At 39.7% G+C, this 18,150-nt stretch overlaps 1 protein-coding gene across 1 annotated transcript in view; it reads right to left on the minus strand.

Moving 5' to 3' along the window:
- TH (tyrosine hydroxylase) overlaps positions 1-18,150 on the minus strand; it is a 30,290-nt gene that overhangs the window by 11,497 nt on the left and 643 nt on the right. The window contains exons 2-5 of the mRNA XM_089523443.1: positions 12,470-12,478; positions 10,099-10,305; positions 5,921-6,095; positions 3,254-3,342 (exon numbers count right to left, since the gene is read on the minus strand). Coding sequence (XP_089379569.1) covers positions 3,254-3,342; positions 5,921-6,095; positions 10,099-10,305; positions 12,470-12,478 — 480 coding nt within the window. The remainder of the gene's footprint in view (positions 1-3,253; positions 3,343-5,920; positions 6,096-10,098; positions 10,306-12,469; positions 12,479-18,150) is intronic.

Consider the following 18,150-nt stretch of genomic DNA (forward strand, 5'->3'; position numbering starts at 1 on the left):
TGAAGATAGCTGTGTTGAACCATGTCCCATTCTGTACTCTGTTTATTTGGATCAGTTCGCCATCACAGAATAGTGGGCTGACCAAGGCAGGGCAATGACTAATGCATTAGTAAATAATAAAATAATAATAAAATTTTATTTGTGTTTCCCTGCCTCTCCCGATGGATCGAAGCGGGGTTATAGGTTACTAAAATCAGAATACATACAACAATCTTATAAAATAAGAAGAATAAATATAACATCAATAGCTTATCAAACCATCAGACATCCAGGGGCAAGGGCAGAATATCGTTGTCAGACAGGCAGATTGGTTATCACTCCTCGGGGGGGGGGGGGGAAGCTTGGTGAAAGAGCACGGTTTTAAGTCTCTTTTTAAATGTTTCCAAGGGGGTTGTGAGACGGATCTCGTCAGGAAGACTGTTCCACAACCTCAGGGCCATTATTGTAAAGGCCTTTTGAGATGAGGAAACATATTTGGAAGATTGTGTTTCCAATAAATTCTTACCAGATGTTCTAAGTGTGCGGGGCAGATCATATGGGGAGATGTGGTCCCTCAAGTAACTCAGGCCCAAGCCATGTAGGGCTTTATAGGTGATAACCAACACTTAGTATTGTGCCCGGAAGCAAATGGGCAGCCAGTGAAGATCTTTCAACTTAGGTGTTAAATGGTCAAACCTAGATGCACCAGGGACCAATCTGGCTGCCATATTTTGTACTAACTGAAGCTTCCGGACTTGGTACAAGGGTAGCCCCATGTAGAGTGTATTACAGAAATCTAGATGAGAGGTTACCAGAGCATGTACCACTGTTTCAAGGTCCCTTTGGCCCAGGTAGGGTCACAGTTGGTGTATCAACTGAATGTGATAGCAAGCACTTCTGGCCGTCGCATCTACTTGAGATGTCAACTGCAGGGATGAGTCCAGAAGTACTCCTAAACTGCGAACTTCGTCCTTTAGGGGAAGTGTGACCCCGTCCAGAACAGGCTGATAAATTTACTTCCCTGGACCTGAGGAACCTATCACAAGTACTTCTGTTTTCTCTGGATTCAGTCTGAGTTTGTTTTCCCTCATCCAGCCCATTACCGACTTCAGACAGGCATTCAGGGGAGAGACGCCATCCTTAGTCACTGCATCAGTCAGAGACACAGAGAAGCATATTTGGGTGTCATCAGCATACTGATAACACCACACCCCGTGTCTCCGGATGATCTCTCCCAGCAGTTTCATGTAAATGTTAAACAAAGTGGGGGACAAAATAGCTCCCTGAGGGACACCAGATGTCAGCTCCCTCTTGGAGAAGCAAATGTCCCCCACTGCACCATCTGGAATCTGCCTGAGAGATAGGATTGGAACCACTGAAGTGCAGTGCCCCCGATACCTAATTCCTTCAGGCGTTCCAGAAGGATACCGTGGTCACTGGTATCGAAAGCCGCTGAGATGTCCAAGAGCACCAACAAGGTCACACTTCCCCGGTTGATGCCCAGACAGAGATCATCGACTAAGGTGACCATGGCAAACTCATCTCCGTATCCCACTCTGAAGCCGATTTGAAATGAGTCCAGATAATCGGTTTCATCCAAAACTGCTTGAAGTTGGAAGGCAACCGCTCTCTCGATCACCTTGCCCAAGATTGGCAACAGGGATTCCAGGAAATTAGAATTTCCTGGAATCATGTGGATGTGTATCCTCTTTAACCATTAAATTCACTAAGGAGTTTAGCACACGGAGGCAAATCCTGTGCAGATATAGGATTTTAAAATCTGCTAAACACTCACAAATGTGGGTTGATTTTCAGTCACATTGGCAGAAAGAGAAATAACGTGAAAATAACCCAAACAGAAAGCCAACAAAACCCACTCCTTTCTACTTTCAGAATTTCCCAAAAGCAATAAGAAGCGGGTTTTGTCGGCTTTCTGTTCTGGTTATTTTCACATTATTTCTTTTTCATGCAAATGTTGTCTGAAAAACAACCTGCATTTGCTGCTTTTTTCTACTTTCTGTTTGGGTTAACCCTAAACATAATGTGAAAAACAACCCATAAAAGCAAGTTGTTTTCACTTTAAATCTAGTTTCTGCACGGGATTCATCCTGTGTGATAAACTCCTAAAACTAGTCTAGTCTATTTCATAGAATTAGTATGCATGTTGGACCAAGTTTTAATTCCCCTTTCAAGCATAAAAACCCACTGGGTGACCTTGGATATGTTACACTCTCTCAGCCATGGCAAACATTGAATAAAACTTGTCAAGAAACTCTATGGTAGGGTCACCTTAGGGTTGTCATAAGTCAAAAATGACTTGGAGGCACACAACAACAACTACAACAAATACAGGGTCTTAGGGGGAGGAAACCCACTGCCACCTTGTATTTAATAAAAGACAATTGGGATAAACATGTGAGGAACATTAGAGTACCATGCAGTGCGAAGCCTGGCTTTTAGCAATGCCAGTGTGGTTCATTTTGAACAGATTGTAATGCAATTATATTACCTTCTAGTATGCATAGCATGTCTGGTGCTAGTAGTTTTGAGGTTCACTACATTTAGCAAGCCTTTTGTAATGTTCATAGGTCTCAATTTTACATTCATAATCAAGCCATCACAAAATAATTTGCATTACAACAAGGATTGCTTACAACAGGGGTGAGCAAATTGCAGTTCATGGGACACACATGGCATCTGGATCACAGTTTTGTGACTCCTGAAGCCCTTGCTCAGTCTCCCAACGCCTCCAAAAACTCACTGGTATTTTCAGACAATTTTTGTGTGAAATGTGTGAAACTACATAAAAATATCCCCTCCTCATGCTCACAAGCACCCCAGAACCTTATAGTAACCCCCAATATTTTTGTTTAGCCTGCATGGCCTCTCAAAATGAAGACAGGGCATGGCATAACATCGCTTCCTTTCATCATTTTCTGAGGGATTGCAGAGGAAAACAGGTATTTTCGCTTGCTGTCGGGGTCTGTGGCCCCAGGGGGCTCAGAGACAATTGGCCCTGGCCTCCCAACAGTTGCCCACCTCTGGCTCACAACAAAATATTGCTACTGGGAAAAACGTGTCTCTCCTTTTATAAGTGCTGCTGGAGCAAATAGGGCACCCCAAAGATGGTGACAAAAAATATCCTTCAAGCCCCAGCTCCATTACAATACTGGTTCATTCAAAAGAACAGCACATCCAAGCTTTCTTGCATAACTAAAAGTGACTAGATCGAAGCAGAAAGAATTTTTAGGGGAAGAGGATTTGTGAAACTCACCGGATGATCCAGATCCAAATCAGGATCAAATTTGGTGACCAAATGGTGACATCTGTCTAGTTCAGAGATTTTTCTTGGAAACCAGTGAACTAAAATTCAAAGAAAAAAGAGTTAGTGGAGTGAGAATTAAAAAGGACTTCGTCAGCACAGAAATCATATTCTCACGTCAACCTAGATAAAATAAGTGTTTATGTAATCAAGAAGCAGGGATAATAGGCACACTTGCCCATCTGCTTCTTTAGCAACCTGTATAATTTTTCCAATGGTATGATACATGAAATCCAGATTCACCTGTGTTAGTGCTTTTGGGAATGTAGACCTTACTACTACACATTACACACTTGTTCACATGCAAGTCTGCCATCCTGCACTGTAATGAAGACAAATAATAAAAATCTTTGGACAAAAGTTTCATAACATTATTGAAAATGTATTATGGTGTTAGCATCAAGTATATGAAAGAGGAGTTAATCTAGGATGTAGGAACACCCTTTGCCATTGTACAGTGGGATGATCGCATTCTGTGTTGAGAAACCAAATCAAACAGAAGCTAATCTGGGCTTTCATCATCTGTCCACCATGAAGCAAATTAAAGGAGAGGAGGGCTAAACTCTAGTCAAGCAGTGCTGATTAGCATCCAGTTGAACTTCAAGAACCAAGGCTTATTTTCTTCCCATTGTCTTGAATTGGCCAGCAATAAGTGTTAGATCATTTGGCAAACCTTCATTTCCCAGGTGCCTCAAATTACTCATCAAGGTAGCCCACCTATCTCATTGGGTACAGGCACTATACATCAAAGTGTGACCAAATTATAACAAGAAAGCTAAACTGCAACCACCCAAGGTATCAAAATAATGCAAAATAGATAGACAAGGATCCCTCCAGGTAGGATACACTCAGGAGAAAAAAATATCATTCTCAGCTCCCTGAGCAGGTAATGGATTGAAGAGGACCATGCAAGAAGTAGAAGAGTGACATTTTCCATTAATTCTAAGAACTTCTGACAGTTTGCTCTCCACAGATAAATGGTATAGGTCTGTTTTCAAATAACAGCCTATTAAGAGAGACACAGCAATTGTCTCTTGAATGTTAACTTTCATCAAGACCAGGTTCCTGTAGTGGCAATTGCTCATGCAGTGGTCCATAACATAAGTAGTCTGACACACTCCATCTTTGCAGAGGGGTAGCTCCAAGCTGCCTCTTCCATGAATGCCTAGCTCTGTATCCATGTTTGTAGCCAAGACACATTGTGATTCTAGGAGCACAGAAAATGTTCTATATTGAACCAGACTGTTGGTCTTTTGAGGCCAATATTGTCCACTCTGACTAGCAGCCATGGTACTCCAGGGTTCAGTCAGGATTCTTTCTTAGGCCTACCGTGAGATCCCTGGTGGCATTTCATCCAGGTACTAACCAGGCCAGAACCTACTTAGCTTCAGAAATCAGACAAAAGAAATGAGACAAGACTGAATATGTTGGGGAGCAGTAGCTTAACATAGCTTCAAAAACTTCCCCCCACCATGTCAATTTTTTACCATTAGGCACTTTTCTCCATTTTCTGTTCCCAAACTTATAAGGCCCATTGCGTCTACCCCCATGAAAGTGACCCCTTTTGGGGAGAAGGCCCTTCGTCTCCACAGGCCTCAAACTGACCAGGAGCATCTAATAACCAAATGTGTACCCTCAATAGTATGACTGGCCATTTGAGGTGAAAAAGTGGTAGTGGATCATGACATACACCTCCCAAAAAGGAAGAACTAGGAGGTGATGTAGGAGATGAAGAAAGGGCAAAGATAAAGGAAGGAAAGAGGAGAAAAAAGAAAATGTAATAGAGTAGCAAAGAAGGTGGAAACAAAGACACTATTTAACCACAGCATGATGAACGTCAACAGTGATGCTCTGCCATTTGTGAACTTTTCTTTTTGGTGGTGAAATATTGCTTTGGAGGCTATATGCACATGGGCTGGAACATATGCCTTGTCAGATTTTTAAACACTGGTAGTAGGAAGGGGAGAAAGAGCAGTTGAACTGCTCTACAGTAAGTCTCTCACTACATCCTCTCATAGGTATGGTGGATTTCTATCTCTTGCCATTTGTTTGTATCAATATCTTTGGACAAGTTATACAAAAGGATCAGAAAAGATTGCCTTAAAAAAGCATATATCCCATCTTCCTTGTATAGCTAAAACAATAAAGGCCATTCAATATATTTCATGGAATTTCAAGAAGTTCACACTTATATGTGCATGTATTAATTCCTCAGTCAGCATGAGGGATTATGGGATGCTGACCAGAAGATTCTGGTAGTTATAGTCCAGAAAGTAATTTTGCAAAGCTTTAGTGTATGCACATGTACATGCATACAATCCTACATGTAAATTGCATGGTGCTGTGTTAATCAGACTCTAATGATGGGTATTCTCATAGCATCATAGAGCTGGAAAGCACTTTGTAAATAAGTTAGTGTAGATCTTAAAGGGTAGGATGCAGCTATGGTGTCTCTTACAAAGTGACATTCTGCATGTGTATCACTCCTTAAAATTTATGCTCCAGTATGAGTCTATAAAAAGCAAAGGCCAGAAACAATGTCTGCAATACACTGAAGAAGAATTTGTCTCTGAAAACATCCCACAATTACTTTAATATCATGAACACCAAGATCCTTACACTTGTCTTCTTTTGTACTCCTCACATCTTCAGAGACCCGTTTAAGAGAGCTGATGAGGGTGCTCAGGTCAGAGCTGTGGAGTTCACATCGCACAAAGTATTCCAGGTCAGTTATCCCCTCCCGCAGTTTCTTGCTGGGCCTTGTTTCTAAATGATGAATTTTGGCCTCAAATGTCTTCAAAAACAGACATACAGACACAAAGAGAAGCAATCACTGCATTAAAAAAAACCACAGTGAGAAAACACTCCTTACCATTGAACCATTGTAGTTCCACTCCATGTTTAGTGGAGAGCAGAGAGTAGGATCAGAGAAATGTCATTTCATACCCATCTATAGGGACACAGTCAGATACTTCTCTGTCCCCCATCACCACTTTCCATCAATCACTATGGCTATAGTGTGGGTTTGCATGTGGACCTACTATGCTATGCTGTGCCATACAGGAATCTAGCCTTAGAGAACTTTGGAGAATTTTCTTCAAGAACCATGACTATTATTATTCCATTAATAAAAATTAATACTGAAAATCCTACAAAGCATTTTAATCAGTAAATAGAGCTATTTAAAGAATAAATTAATTGATGTCTGGTTAAATCAAAGAAACCAGTTAAATTTCCCATACAGTATTTGCACAGCAGCAGTGCTTTGCTCTGGCCAAGGTGCTGAACATGCAGTTTCAAAGGGAGTAGCAGATGTAGGTTGGTACCAGTTCTTCCTCTTATCTTCATTCTTGAACTCCTAGGCACCATTTCTATGCAAAGGAGGACTAGGAAGGGTCATGTAAGCAGGACACAGCAAACCAAGTGAGAACTCAGGGTAAAACACCCATGTAGACAAGACCACCATTGCAATTGAACTCCCCATCATAATAGTTTTTCCTCTTGTCAAACCTCAGCTGCAGATAATATAGGGGTGATAGTGATGGTGACATGATGTGATCAAGGTGGTGCAGGACAAAAGGTTTAAGCATACATAAACACATATTGGGGGGGGGGGGGGTTGATTTTCCTCTCCACACTCACAGATTGTACCTGGGCAGAAAGTAGATGAGGATCTAGTGGAAGATCTTTGGATGATTTGCAGATTATTGGCAGACAATTTCTGCCTTTAATTGCCTAATATTAGCAATAACTCCCATCACCATTTAAAAAATAGATTATTGAAAAGAATACTTGGGTGTGTGGAGAGGACCAGGAATGATTTATTAACTTGGTTCTGATCACAATTTTTAACACTCCTTCTTTCACAGATGTCTGCCCTTCTGAGAACCTAGCAGAATTCTTTCATTCTTATGTGTGTCTTTTGCACTCTGCTCCATTTGATGGATCCTGGGCCCATCACTGCCATGTTGAGTTGGATATTCTAATCCGAAAGATAACTTTCCCAAACTCATCATTTCATTTTTGCCTGTTTTCCTTTTCATTAAAGGTTGGTTAGCTCCAATGAAAAATTCTTGATGGAATTCCAGATCTTTCCCTTCTCTGCTAAAAATGAGTGCTCTGTTTCTATTTCTGAAAGAGTTAATCTAGCTTCTCCTTAGTGATTCAGTAAGGGGGAAGGCTGCAATAGATGGACCAAAAAAGGACAGAAGGCAATGTCATGAACAAATTCAATTTAGCACCCTCTTTTTCTAATGTATCCCTAGAACGTTGGCCCTCCACGACAATCAATACCTTAACATTAATCTGACAGATCTGATTGCATTACCTTTGCTTGAGTTGTATGTAATGTAAAACAGGAGAGTGAAACCAGCCTCCCCACAGCCCATTTCATCGTGAGGCAAATGTCATTACATCCGTCTGTTTTCATATCTTGTACCTGCAGTGCCGGAGGGATCAGGGAAATGAATCTTTCGTGGTGGATGCCTGGCATGCATTGGTGTTTGCTTTCCTTAAGCGCTCTTCAAAATAAACCAAGATTGCTTTTCAGCTCATGTAAATCTCCCCCTGAAGGTTCTGAATGCCATTTGGAGAAGTCAGTGTCCTTTGTTCTCACAGCTCCACTAATATATCTCTTGTGTAGAGGGTTATTATTCATATTATTAAATTGACTGTAAAGTAAACCAGCCCCCCACCTCCACCCCATATACTGAATGTAGAGGCACAGTGATGGTGAACATTAGGGATTCTTTGATAACAAATCACCTTTGATTCTTGCTTCCTGTATCTTGTGTGTATGCTTTTTAAGCCTTTCATGATGAGTGTAGAAGCAGCAATTGCCCTCTCACTGCCTATCTGTTAAATTAGATGAGTTGTAAAGATATTTCTGATCCAGTGTTGTTGTTGTTGTTGTTGTTGTTATTATTATTATTATTATTATTATTATTTAAGGTACTAAAGTTGCGAGACTTCTTGAGATGTCCAAGTTTCAATTCTGCTTGCTAGTGTTTGCTGACTTCTCATTACTATATCATTATACTTTTTGTACTTTTATGCTTGGGACAGCCTGAAAAACAAAATGACTAAGTAGTAATTTTGTCCCTGTCATTATTGTTTTTAACCATCTCTTCCCAGATTGGTTGAAGCTTGTTCAACAGCTGCCAATCAACCAACCAAGGAATCAATCAATCAGTCACTTTATTTATATTCTGCCTTTTTCCAAAGAATGGGGCAAACTTTAAAGTGACGCAAGTAAAGCTACAGTTAGTTAAAACCATGCAAAATGTTACAACTAAAATAATCAATCAGTTTATTTATATTCTGAAGCAACATATTTATTTATCTATAGTTTCACAGCTGATGACACACCTGATCATGGTACAATTATAGCAGTTAGATACCACTTTAACCATCATATCTGCATCCTATGGAATCCTGGAATTTGTAGTTTCATTAGATACTTAGAATTCTTTTCCAGAGAGCTTTAGTGCCTCAGAAAACTACACATCCAAGAATTCCATAGAATAGAGCCATGGCATTTAAAGTAGCATGAAACTGCTATAATTGTCCAATATTAAATGGACCTATTACTGGGAAGCATGTGCGCTTGTACACCCATTATTGGAAAAACATAAAAGCAAACAAACTTGCAGAGATGGCCAAAGTGTGGGCCCTCAACCCAGATACCACTCAAACTCCCTTAAATTTCCCCACCTACAAATTCACCCTAGAAATACCTTCCCCTTTTCTTCAAAATTAGCAGTGGACTTCTGAAAACTTCAATTTTGTCATTTTTTTCATAGGCAATATTTTTGGCAGTTCTTACAATTTCCTGTGTGTTCTGAGGCAGCAAATTTCTCTCTGTCAAACCAACTGTAATCACCAATCCCTGTAGTCACCCACCCTTGAATACAGGGAAAACCTGTTCTTAAAGGAAAAGATTCATACAAAAAAATAATATCTAGAGGAATGGAGTGAGATAGAGAAGCAGGGAACAAATCAAAACTATAACAGAGGATTCGAAGTTCTCAGAGCATACATATAGCACAGCTCTAATATTAGAACTTTCGACTGAAGAGAGAACTATGGCTATTCCATCAGAGCTAATAGTTGACAGATACCCAAATGCAGTGTCTGGGACTTGAAATGCCTAGCCTCCATAAGAATTTTCTAATTTTGTATCCTGAATGTCTTCTAAGAGTTTTATAGCCATGTTGATTGACGGGAAAGCTGGGTCAAAGGATTTAGAATTCTCTGCTATATCTTCTCACCAAATTACAAGGTCTAGCATGTTGTTTCTCTCTGTGGTCTACTAGATGTCTAGAGGATATCTAGTTAACTTTGGCTAGTAGAATGGATTGTCTTGAAGGATGTTGGATTCTCCTTCATTGGAGATCTTTAAATAGAGGGTTGTTTATCATGGCTGTGGAGTGCTTCAGCTATGCATGCTTGCATGGCAGGGGGTTGGACATCAATGGTCTTTGGAATTCCTTCCAATCCTATGATTCTGTGATTCTTCCCATAAGAACTGCAAGGCATGAAAATACATCTCTCTAGTTCTTCCTGCCTTGGTTCCAGCCTATTTAATCCTGGGACTGGCAGTTTAGGAAGAAAGAGTTAGAATCCTCTGCCAGAGAGCTGTAGCATCTCACTGAATTGCAAGGCCCAGGATTCCATAGGATGGAACCATAGTACTTAAAGTAGAATAATAGCACTCTCATTCTTTACCATGCTATTTCTAAACATTCCCTCTATCACTGTAAAATGCACCCTGTGTTGAGCTAAGAAGACTGGCTCACCTCAAACACTTTAAGAGCCCGGGATGGCAGTGATGTCTTTGCTCCTTTGAGTGTGAATAACAGGTTAAGCATGGCCATCCCATCCTTCTCTTCAAAGACAATTGTTTCAGTGGATTCAGCAGCTTCAGAGGCAGCCGCAGCAGCTGCTGCTGCAGCTTCTCTTTCCTTTCTGGCATCTTCAATGAGGCTTTGTCGTCTCCCAATGAACTGTGATGACAAAGAAAAAAAACAAAAACACAGGGCCAAAGGAATAGAACTGTCATTTCACAACAGCCAAAGAAAAACATCTTCATCTCTTTGCACAGCTAAAACTCAGCAAAGTACAAAGGGAAACTTTTCAGAGGACCAGCATAGCCCAATAATCATAAAAGAAATATAAATTCATATATTTATCAGCCATACTTAATCTGGGAATTCTTGAGAAATTCTAATCACCTTTAAAATAAGAAGACTGTCTACTATGCCCTACCTCTGATGGTTAGATTACTGTAATGCATTGTACATGGGGCTGTCCATGGAGATTGTCAGTACAGGTTGGGGTTTCTGGGATACTATTTAGAGCCTGCCATCTGATTATAAAATTTACAGCTACAGCAATTACCCATTTGTTTCTGAGTTTTCCCCTGGGGCTGAGAGCATCTGCCTTGCCCAAGGTCACCCTGTGGGTTTCATGGCCAAGCTGGCAATAGAAGCCTAGTCTCCTGAGTTGTAGTCCAACACTCAAGCCACTATGCTATGCTGGCTCTCCTAACTTTTGCTGTCTTGACCATACTCTGGTGTTGCTTGGCCACACATGTCCCAGTTTTCATCTGTGAAATGTTGGACAGTATGGTAGAGTACATGATTTGCATATGAAAAGTCCTAGATACCTGGACATCTCTGAGTAAGGTTGGAGAGATTCCTGTCTGAACCCATTGCCAGTGTCAACAACACTGAGATAAACCAATTGTTTGACTAAGTGCAAGGCAAAAAATAAGTAGTTGTGAAGGTCTTTGAAAGATATATGTTAGAAATGGACATGCAAAATCTGAATGTTAGAAACAAAGAAGAATAACAAAACAGATATTTTTAAAGTTGTACTGTCTATTTATTTTTAAGTTTGTTGTGAGCCACTTTGCATCTTGTGCTGGAAGAAAGGTGGAATATAAACTAATTAAATAAATAAAGTTAAATCAAATAAGATACACTCATAGGGAAATTAGCCTTGTACACTGCTCCAACAGGATCTAGAATTATATCTTTGACATTAGTTGCATCTTTTTGATGTGCTAATAAGTCTGAGGAGACAGATATATTTTGAGGAAATCATCACAGAATGGTAACTGAACTAAATTCAAATAAGTATACTCAAAATGTGATAACAAATACCACATTAAAATACCTTTTAAATGATAATATGATGCTTATCTGTGGTTTTTAAAGATATACAGTATCCTTTCTTAAACACCGGTATTTTAGGATGGGATTAAAGGCACATTCACAAGAAGGTGGACAGAAAAAGAGTAAAAACAATGTAGTGAAGTTACAGCAATTGCAAATAGTAACAGGATTAATGTGAAGTCGAAGGCTTTCATGGCCAGCATCCATAGTTTTTTGTGGGTTTTTTGTGCTATGTGGCCATGTTCTAGAAGAATTTATTCCCGACATTACATCTTCAGAGAGATGCCAGCCACAGATGCAGGTGGAACATCAGGAAAAAACTTTTCTAGAACATGGCTACATAGTCCGAAAACCCCACAAAAAACTAAGTAACCATATTACATTTCAACAATTTACTTTCCAGTGAATGTGTTTGGGATCAATTGATCAGAAAAATCATTAGTCATTTATTCCATGAAAGCTTTGGTTGTTCTGTTTACTGCCCTTTGTATATTTGTTTTTATTTGCTGTTGAGTATTTTTATGAGATAATTTTTGCTTTTAACCTTTCCATCATAAGCTGCCTGGCAGAGTTTGCACTCAAAGGCGGCATGGTGGAAATAAATAAAATAAAGCAATATCTCCTTGCAGTGAAGATCTTTTCCCTGGGCTTACAACTGTCAAGGCTGCATCCCATCAATCCAGTGAGAAACAAAAAACTCAGCCCAAAACATATCCAGCTGCTGTAGGCATCACACAGCTAATCTAAAACTCTCTGCAGTGTGTTCGGAGGCATTCACATGGTTGCTATCTGAAAAGAAATGCATTTATTTTTTACTTTTGTCTGTTTGGAGGCATACCTGAAAAGAATCCCATTTTGGTTGGTAAGTTGAGACCTTTTCATTTATTTTGCTGTTGTAAGTTGCTGGAAAGAGGGAACATGGTGGGGGGCAAATAATGCTTTTTAAAATAGTTGTCTGTCTGCTTCCTCAATTATTTTCTCTCACTAACACTTTTGGGCACTGTATGGGTTTTTCAAAGCATAGGAAAATTTATAAGCCTGAGAACAACAGTAAGGGTGAGGCAAGTCCCCATGCCAAGAGCAAATCTATTCGGGTCTGCCTCCAGTACTGTGAAACAATGATTTGTCAATTTCTAGCCAAAATATCAGTCAAGCATGCTTGATCGTTACTTGATGTCTTTGCTCTCTTTACTGTTAATTATTAGATTTCCCAATACAAACAGGAACTTCAGGAATACTTTCAGTGCTTTATAAATAAATAAATATATTAATTAATTAATTAATTAAACATGCAAGCAAATAACAATAATATCAACAAATTTGGATGTCTTGGTAACTTTAGCCAGATGTAGATTTCACTTCAGCATGTTGTATTTACCAAACAAAAATTTAAAATATTTAAGAGCCAGATGTAATGGGGGGGGGGGGGGGAGTGTGAGGACCATTATCTTTAGATTGGCTGATGATCTGCAAAACTGAGTTTTTAACTAAGAGAGCAATTAGAAATTTCTTGCCAAGGAAATGTACCTTTCACCAAATGTAATATATGAAAAAGGAGATGAATGTCAAAATGTAGCCATGTCAGTAAGCAAAGGAAGTTGCACAGGTTATGCACTCTCACTGTAAGCATGCTTAGTCATAAGTGGCTCAAATGCCACTTTATATGTCATGCACTTAGAATGGCAGCCAGCAACCCTGCAGTGTTTTTCCTGTTTCCTGGTTATACCATGCAATCAAGACAATCATGTTCACCATGTAAATAAGCTTCCCAATTTTCAACAGCAGTTGTGACGTTATAGATCTCTGGTACAAACCAAATTAAGGAAATAAAAGACTAGACATGGTAACTTAAATCATGCAATACAGTTTATAAGTTTCTTCTTTTTGACAGGAAAAAGCCTTTAGCCTGAATTAGCAACCGCTGTTGAGGAAATATTGATTCAGTGAAATATTGTCTGTGGCTGCAAATGTAGAGAGAACTATGGACTCCTCCTGCCCCTAGGCAGTGACTGCAGGGTCCTACAGTTTACTATTTTCCAAACACTGCCACATTTATGTTCTCCAATGTCAAGTTATTTTGCAGCTTTATAACTGAAGAAGCCATAGCCCTTCCTACTCCTTCAGGAACACAATGTGTATCTTATATACTCTTGTATGTGTATTTTCTCTAATATCTAAAGGCAAGGTGTGTTTCTTATTGAAGGCAAATAGAATATGTTTGTGAGATAAACTGCATAAAATTGACACCCAGTATCATTTGTTGGAAATACCACTGAAGCTTTTCTAAAATGCAACCACATTACATAGATGCTATAAACTGTAGGAGGTGTCAAAAGCTGGTTGCCTTTGGTTTTGTTACTAGTGTTACCTTTCAAGATTATTAGTTCAGAAGATTTTTTGTTATAGGTCATGCCATTTGGGAACCACAGACCTTTACAGGTTATTGCCCACTGCTACATTTCTAAGCCTGTTTTTCCTCGCTGCAAGTAAAATAATGTTTGCATTCAAAAAGACAAATACACAGAGTTTAAACTTTTGTTTCTGGAATTGTTGGAGCAATTTCAGGAAATAAATTTCAGTAGGAAATCAGTGATTCACAACTTCATTGTGGACGTTATCACACGACAAAAACTTCGTCTATTCCAAAATCATCACAAAGTCAATCATGGGTATTCACGTTAATGAGAGATTATCACACACAATCGCTGTTATTGCGGAGTTGTTCTGAGGCCAATCCAAAGTCAACCTTGGAATAGCTAAATCTGGTGAATTACTGAATTCACAAATCCTTCTCCCAGGCTGATTCGCATTCAGTTCGAAGTTGTATTGGTGTGGAATGCATATTGCTTCGGTCCTGGTATTCCCCCCCCCCCCAACCTAGAAAGCTCCTACAATTCCCATGAAGCCTTGCTGAAATCTTGCTTCTATTTTGCTTCTGGTAGTCCTTCCACTTCTAGTGCTGGTGAGGGGGGAAAGCAGATGTTTCCGATGGTATGGGTGGAGAGCTACTGGAAAATGCATATGTGCTCATTTTAACGTGAACAGAGAGCAGTGTATGGTTTGTGCCTCCTGCCCCCCCCCCCAGATCTGCAAATGGGGATTTCCTTTGGGTAGTCATATTCTGATCTCCCCAGGCGTGTTGCCCAGCTGATGTGATGGGGAGGGAGGTGTCTTATTTTGCCAACACATGTCATATTTGTGATACACACACACGTGTGTGTGTGTGTGTGTGTGTGTGTGTAGGAGCAATGTATGCATATGCACACACACACATAAACAGTATATGTGTACATATGCATATATATACTTGTACATATACATGCATATACATACAGATACAAATGTGTGTGTGTGTGTGTGTGTGTATATATATATATATATATATACATACACATATATATGTGTGTGTGTATATATACATATGCACACCCATGCCCATGGCATGCCTATGGGGGAAGTAAGGTGTGTGTGTGTGTGTGTGTGTGTGTGTGTGTGTGTGTGTATACACGTGTGCATACATATATACATTGTTGTATATGTGTGTGTGTATGTGTGTGTGTGTGTGTGTGTATGTGTGTGTGCATACATATATACATTGTTGTATATACGTGTGTGTGTGTATATGTGTGTGTGTGTGTGTGTGTGTGTGTGTATATATATATATATATGCAGCTTGAAGAGCTGAAGCACACACATTCTGTTTACAACTACATGTGCTTAGAGCATATAGTGGCATACCTGCTGACAGTTTTCCTAGTGCTACATCTGTGCATATAGATGATGGCACCTATATATATGTGTGTATGTGTGTGTGTGTGTGTGCGCACATAGGGGATTCCATCTATATGTGCAGATATACATGTATAAAGTGCACTTATAATGTGTGTACACCAAGTGCCTGCACCCATAGATTTATATATGTCTATGCCCACATCTATATTTCATGTGGAGCCTGCATTCATGTGAAACAGGATACAGGAAACAGGGGAAGCGGCTCCCTTCTTCACCCCACAAGCGTTCAAGTTCATGATGCATTCAGAGCCCCACTGGGCATGCGCAAGGATCCCAATTCAAATTGGAGAATCCGTATAGTATGTACTTTTGTGATAATTTATCTTACACTTTTATTTTTATTTTACAATTTTGCATTTGGAACAACTGCAGTGTCGCTCTTCACGTGTGGTAATTAATCATGTAATTTGGCTTATTTTCGAATTGGCCCTTTTTTGCATATCCTTTGGGATTGGGGGACATATCTCACATATGATAACATAGGATAACACTAATCTGTGTACAAGGGACACAGCTTCCAAGCTTCCCTCATCACCATAAGAGAAAATGCCACCTGGATGAGATTGTAGGAGAATACTAGCACGAGATTGTTATTCCTGGAACATTACTGCCATGCAGAGTTCTTTTTCTGGTGTGGAGATCTGGACAACCGCTCTCGGAATCTTCCTAATAGCTGGCTAATGGAGTATGGAACTCTAGCATAAATATTTTTTTTAAAAATATAATTTCTTCTGCTTCTGGATTTGTTAGGTCAGTTTAGCAAGGAATTTTGGGTGATTCCATTCACCTTGCCCTACAGTGGCAGACATTTTAAAATGGATAGATTGTTAGAGGTGTTTTCCTAGATAAACCAGGAAAAAAAATGGACAAAAAATCCACACAACTGAAGATGCCTAATAATTTCACAGGACTGTTGTAAAGATAACCCTCAAAGATACTATCTAAATTCCTTGGAGGAAGGTCTAAGATAGGTAAATGAACTGGTCATTGATCTAAATTGATTTGGCAGGTTAGTTATTGTATCTCTAGACCTCAGTTCCCATTTACCTCTTTTTTTTTCCATAATAGAAACAGGAGTGGGAGGGGAAAATCCTAGAATGGACATTTCTACAATATATAGCAATGGCTAAGACATGGCAGAAAAGTGGAGGAAATGTGGGCATGGATTAAATAACTTGTCTGAATTTGAACTGAGGGTTGCAATAGATGCTGATGTCGAATAGGTGTGAATTGCTGTTACCTGCATGTAGCAGCTGAATTCCAGTAGCTGCAGTTTCCTGTGATTATGCAGTGGTGCGCCTTTTATGTAGGGACACCATATGTTGCTGCCAACATGTCAGATTGTATGCTTTTCTTCACAGAGGGAATTTCCCTATAGGGAAGCAAGAGCACTGTGCTTTCTGAGGCAGCATGGAGTTGTCTGCCTGAGGGTAAACCACTTGAGGGCTTATTTTACCCAAGGTCCATGGAAAGGAGAGTTAAGATCTTATATGACTTCCATTCATTTTATTAGCGGTAAGGAAATCCTTCGTGGATTGCGCCACATCAAACTAGCTGTTATGAAGCCAGTGTGAATCTTACAGAACTGGGGATGTTTTTGGAGCCCTGTATTGATACATAATAGAAGGGCCTCCAACAGTTAAAATATAGCATCTAACCATCAAACTACATAATATGTTATTGTTGTTATTGTTGCAAAATAGCAGCTGTATGGGGTGCTCAGCATTACAACCACAACATTTAGGGAGGGGCTTTAACATTTTTTCCCCAGCATCACAGTGCAGACAGCAACCTCAAACTCTATCTCTTGCTAATGTGGTGCTGTTATTAACATCAGCAGCTGCTTCCCTGCTGCAGAAAACAGCAGTTTTGTGGCAAAGTGGGTAATTTTCAATTAACTGTGTGAAAAAAGGAAATGTTTCATTGCTCTTCCTGAGTATTGTGGCTGAGGTCCTGACTCCTCCTCAAAACCTTTTATTGGCAAAAATGACAACAAAGTCCAAAGGAATATAATTTACTTTATATATTATCTTATCTATTATTACCTATCTAGTTTGATCCTTAGCTTTCAGATTTCACACTACTTATATGGAATTGTTCATCTGACGTCCCCCTGAAGTATATGAATACTTCAGGGTAAGCAGCTTGTGTTCTCAACCTAAAAAGACTGAGAGACGCACAGAGACAAGTAGGCCTCTTGATAACTCTACACTTGAGAGTGGCAACTGAGTGAGTGAACCATGTCAGATGAAAGCCATTTCAAATACGTTTTGTCTTTGGCTGTAGGTCAGAATATGTCAATCATCAAGTGACAAAAAAGTGGAAGTATACATCATCCCACAGTGACATCTATGGGAAATGGAGAAATGAACAATTTCACATGATCACATATGCTAAATGAAAAGGTTTGGGTAATGAAAACCAAAGACTACACACATCCAAACAGGCTGAAAGAGTCAGTGAGACTTCTGCTCAGCCTGGATACATAAAAGCTTCTTTAGATTTGGTGCTCTTTTCTCCCCATGCATCTGCAATATACAAAATCTAAACTAAACTCAGGTATAAGAATGTCAAGCTACTCTGGTAGAAATAGTATTGCATAGGCAACAGATAGCTTTTTGGGTCTATTCTTCCCTGCTGTCACATTGATTCAATGAAAAAATGGGAGAAAAACAGAATGTAACAGAGGACTTTATCACACATGGGAAAATTGGGGGTTTAAACAGACATTTTTCCAGGACAGTCGCACAATCATGGCAAAGATTTTCACATGGCATAATGATTAGAGAGGACTTTTCCCAAGAAGAACCAGGAATGGTCCAGCAACAAATCATTCATGGTATTTCCCTGTGAATGATTTGTTGCTGGAGCATTCCTGGT

Source organism: Sceloporus occidentalis, unplaced genomic scaffold (assembly GCF_023333645.1).
Source record: "Sceloporus occidentalis isolate IW3139 unplaced genomic scaffold, rSceOcc1.0.p SCAF_4, whole genome shotgun sequence".
Taxonomy (NCBI): Eukaryota; Metazoa; Chordata; class Lepidosauria; order Squamata; family Phrynosomatidae; genus Sceloporus; species Sceloporus occidentalis.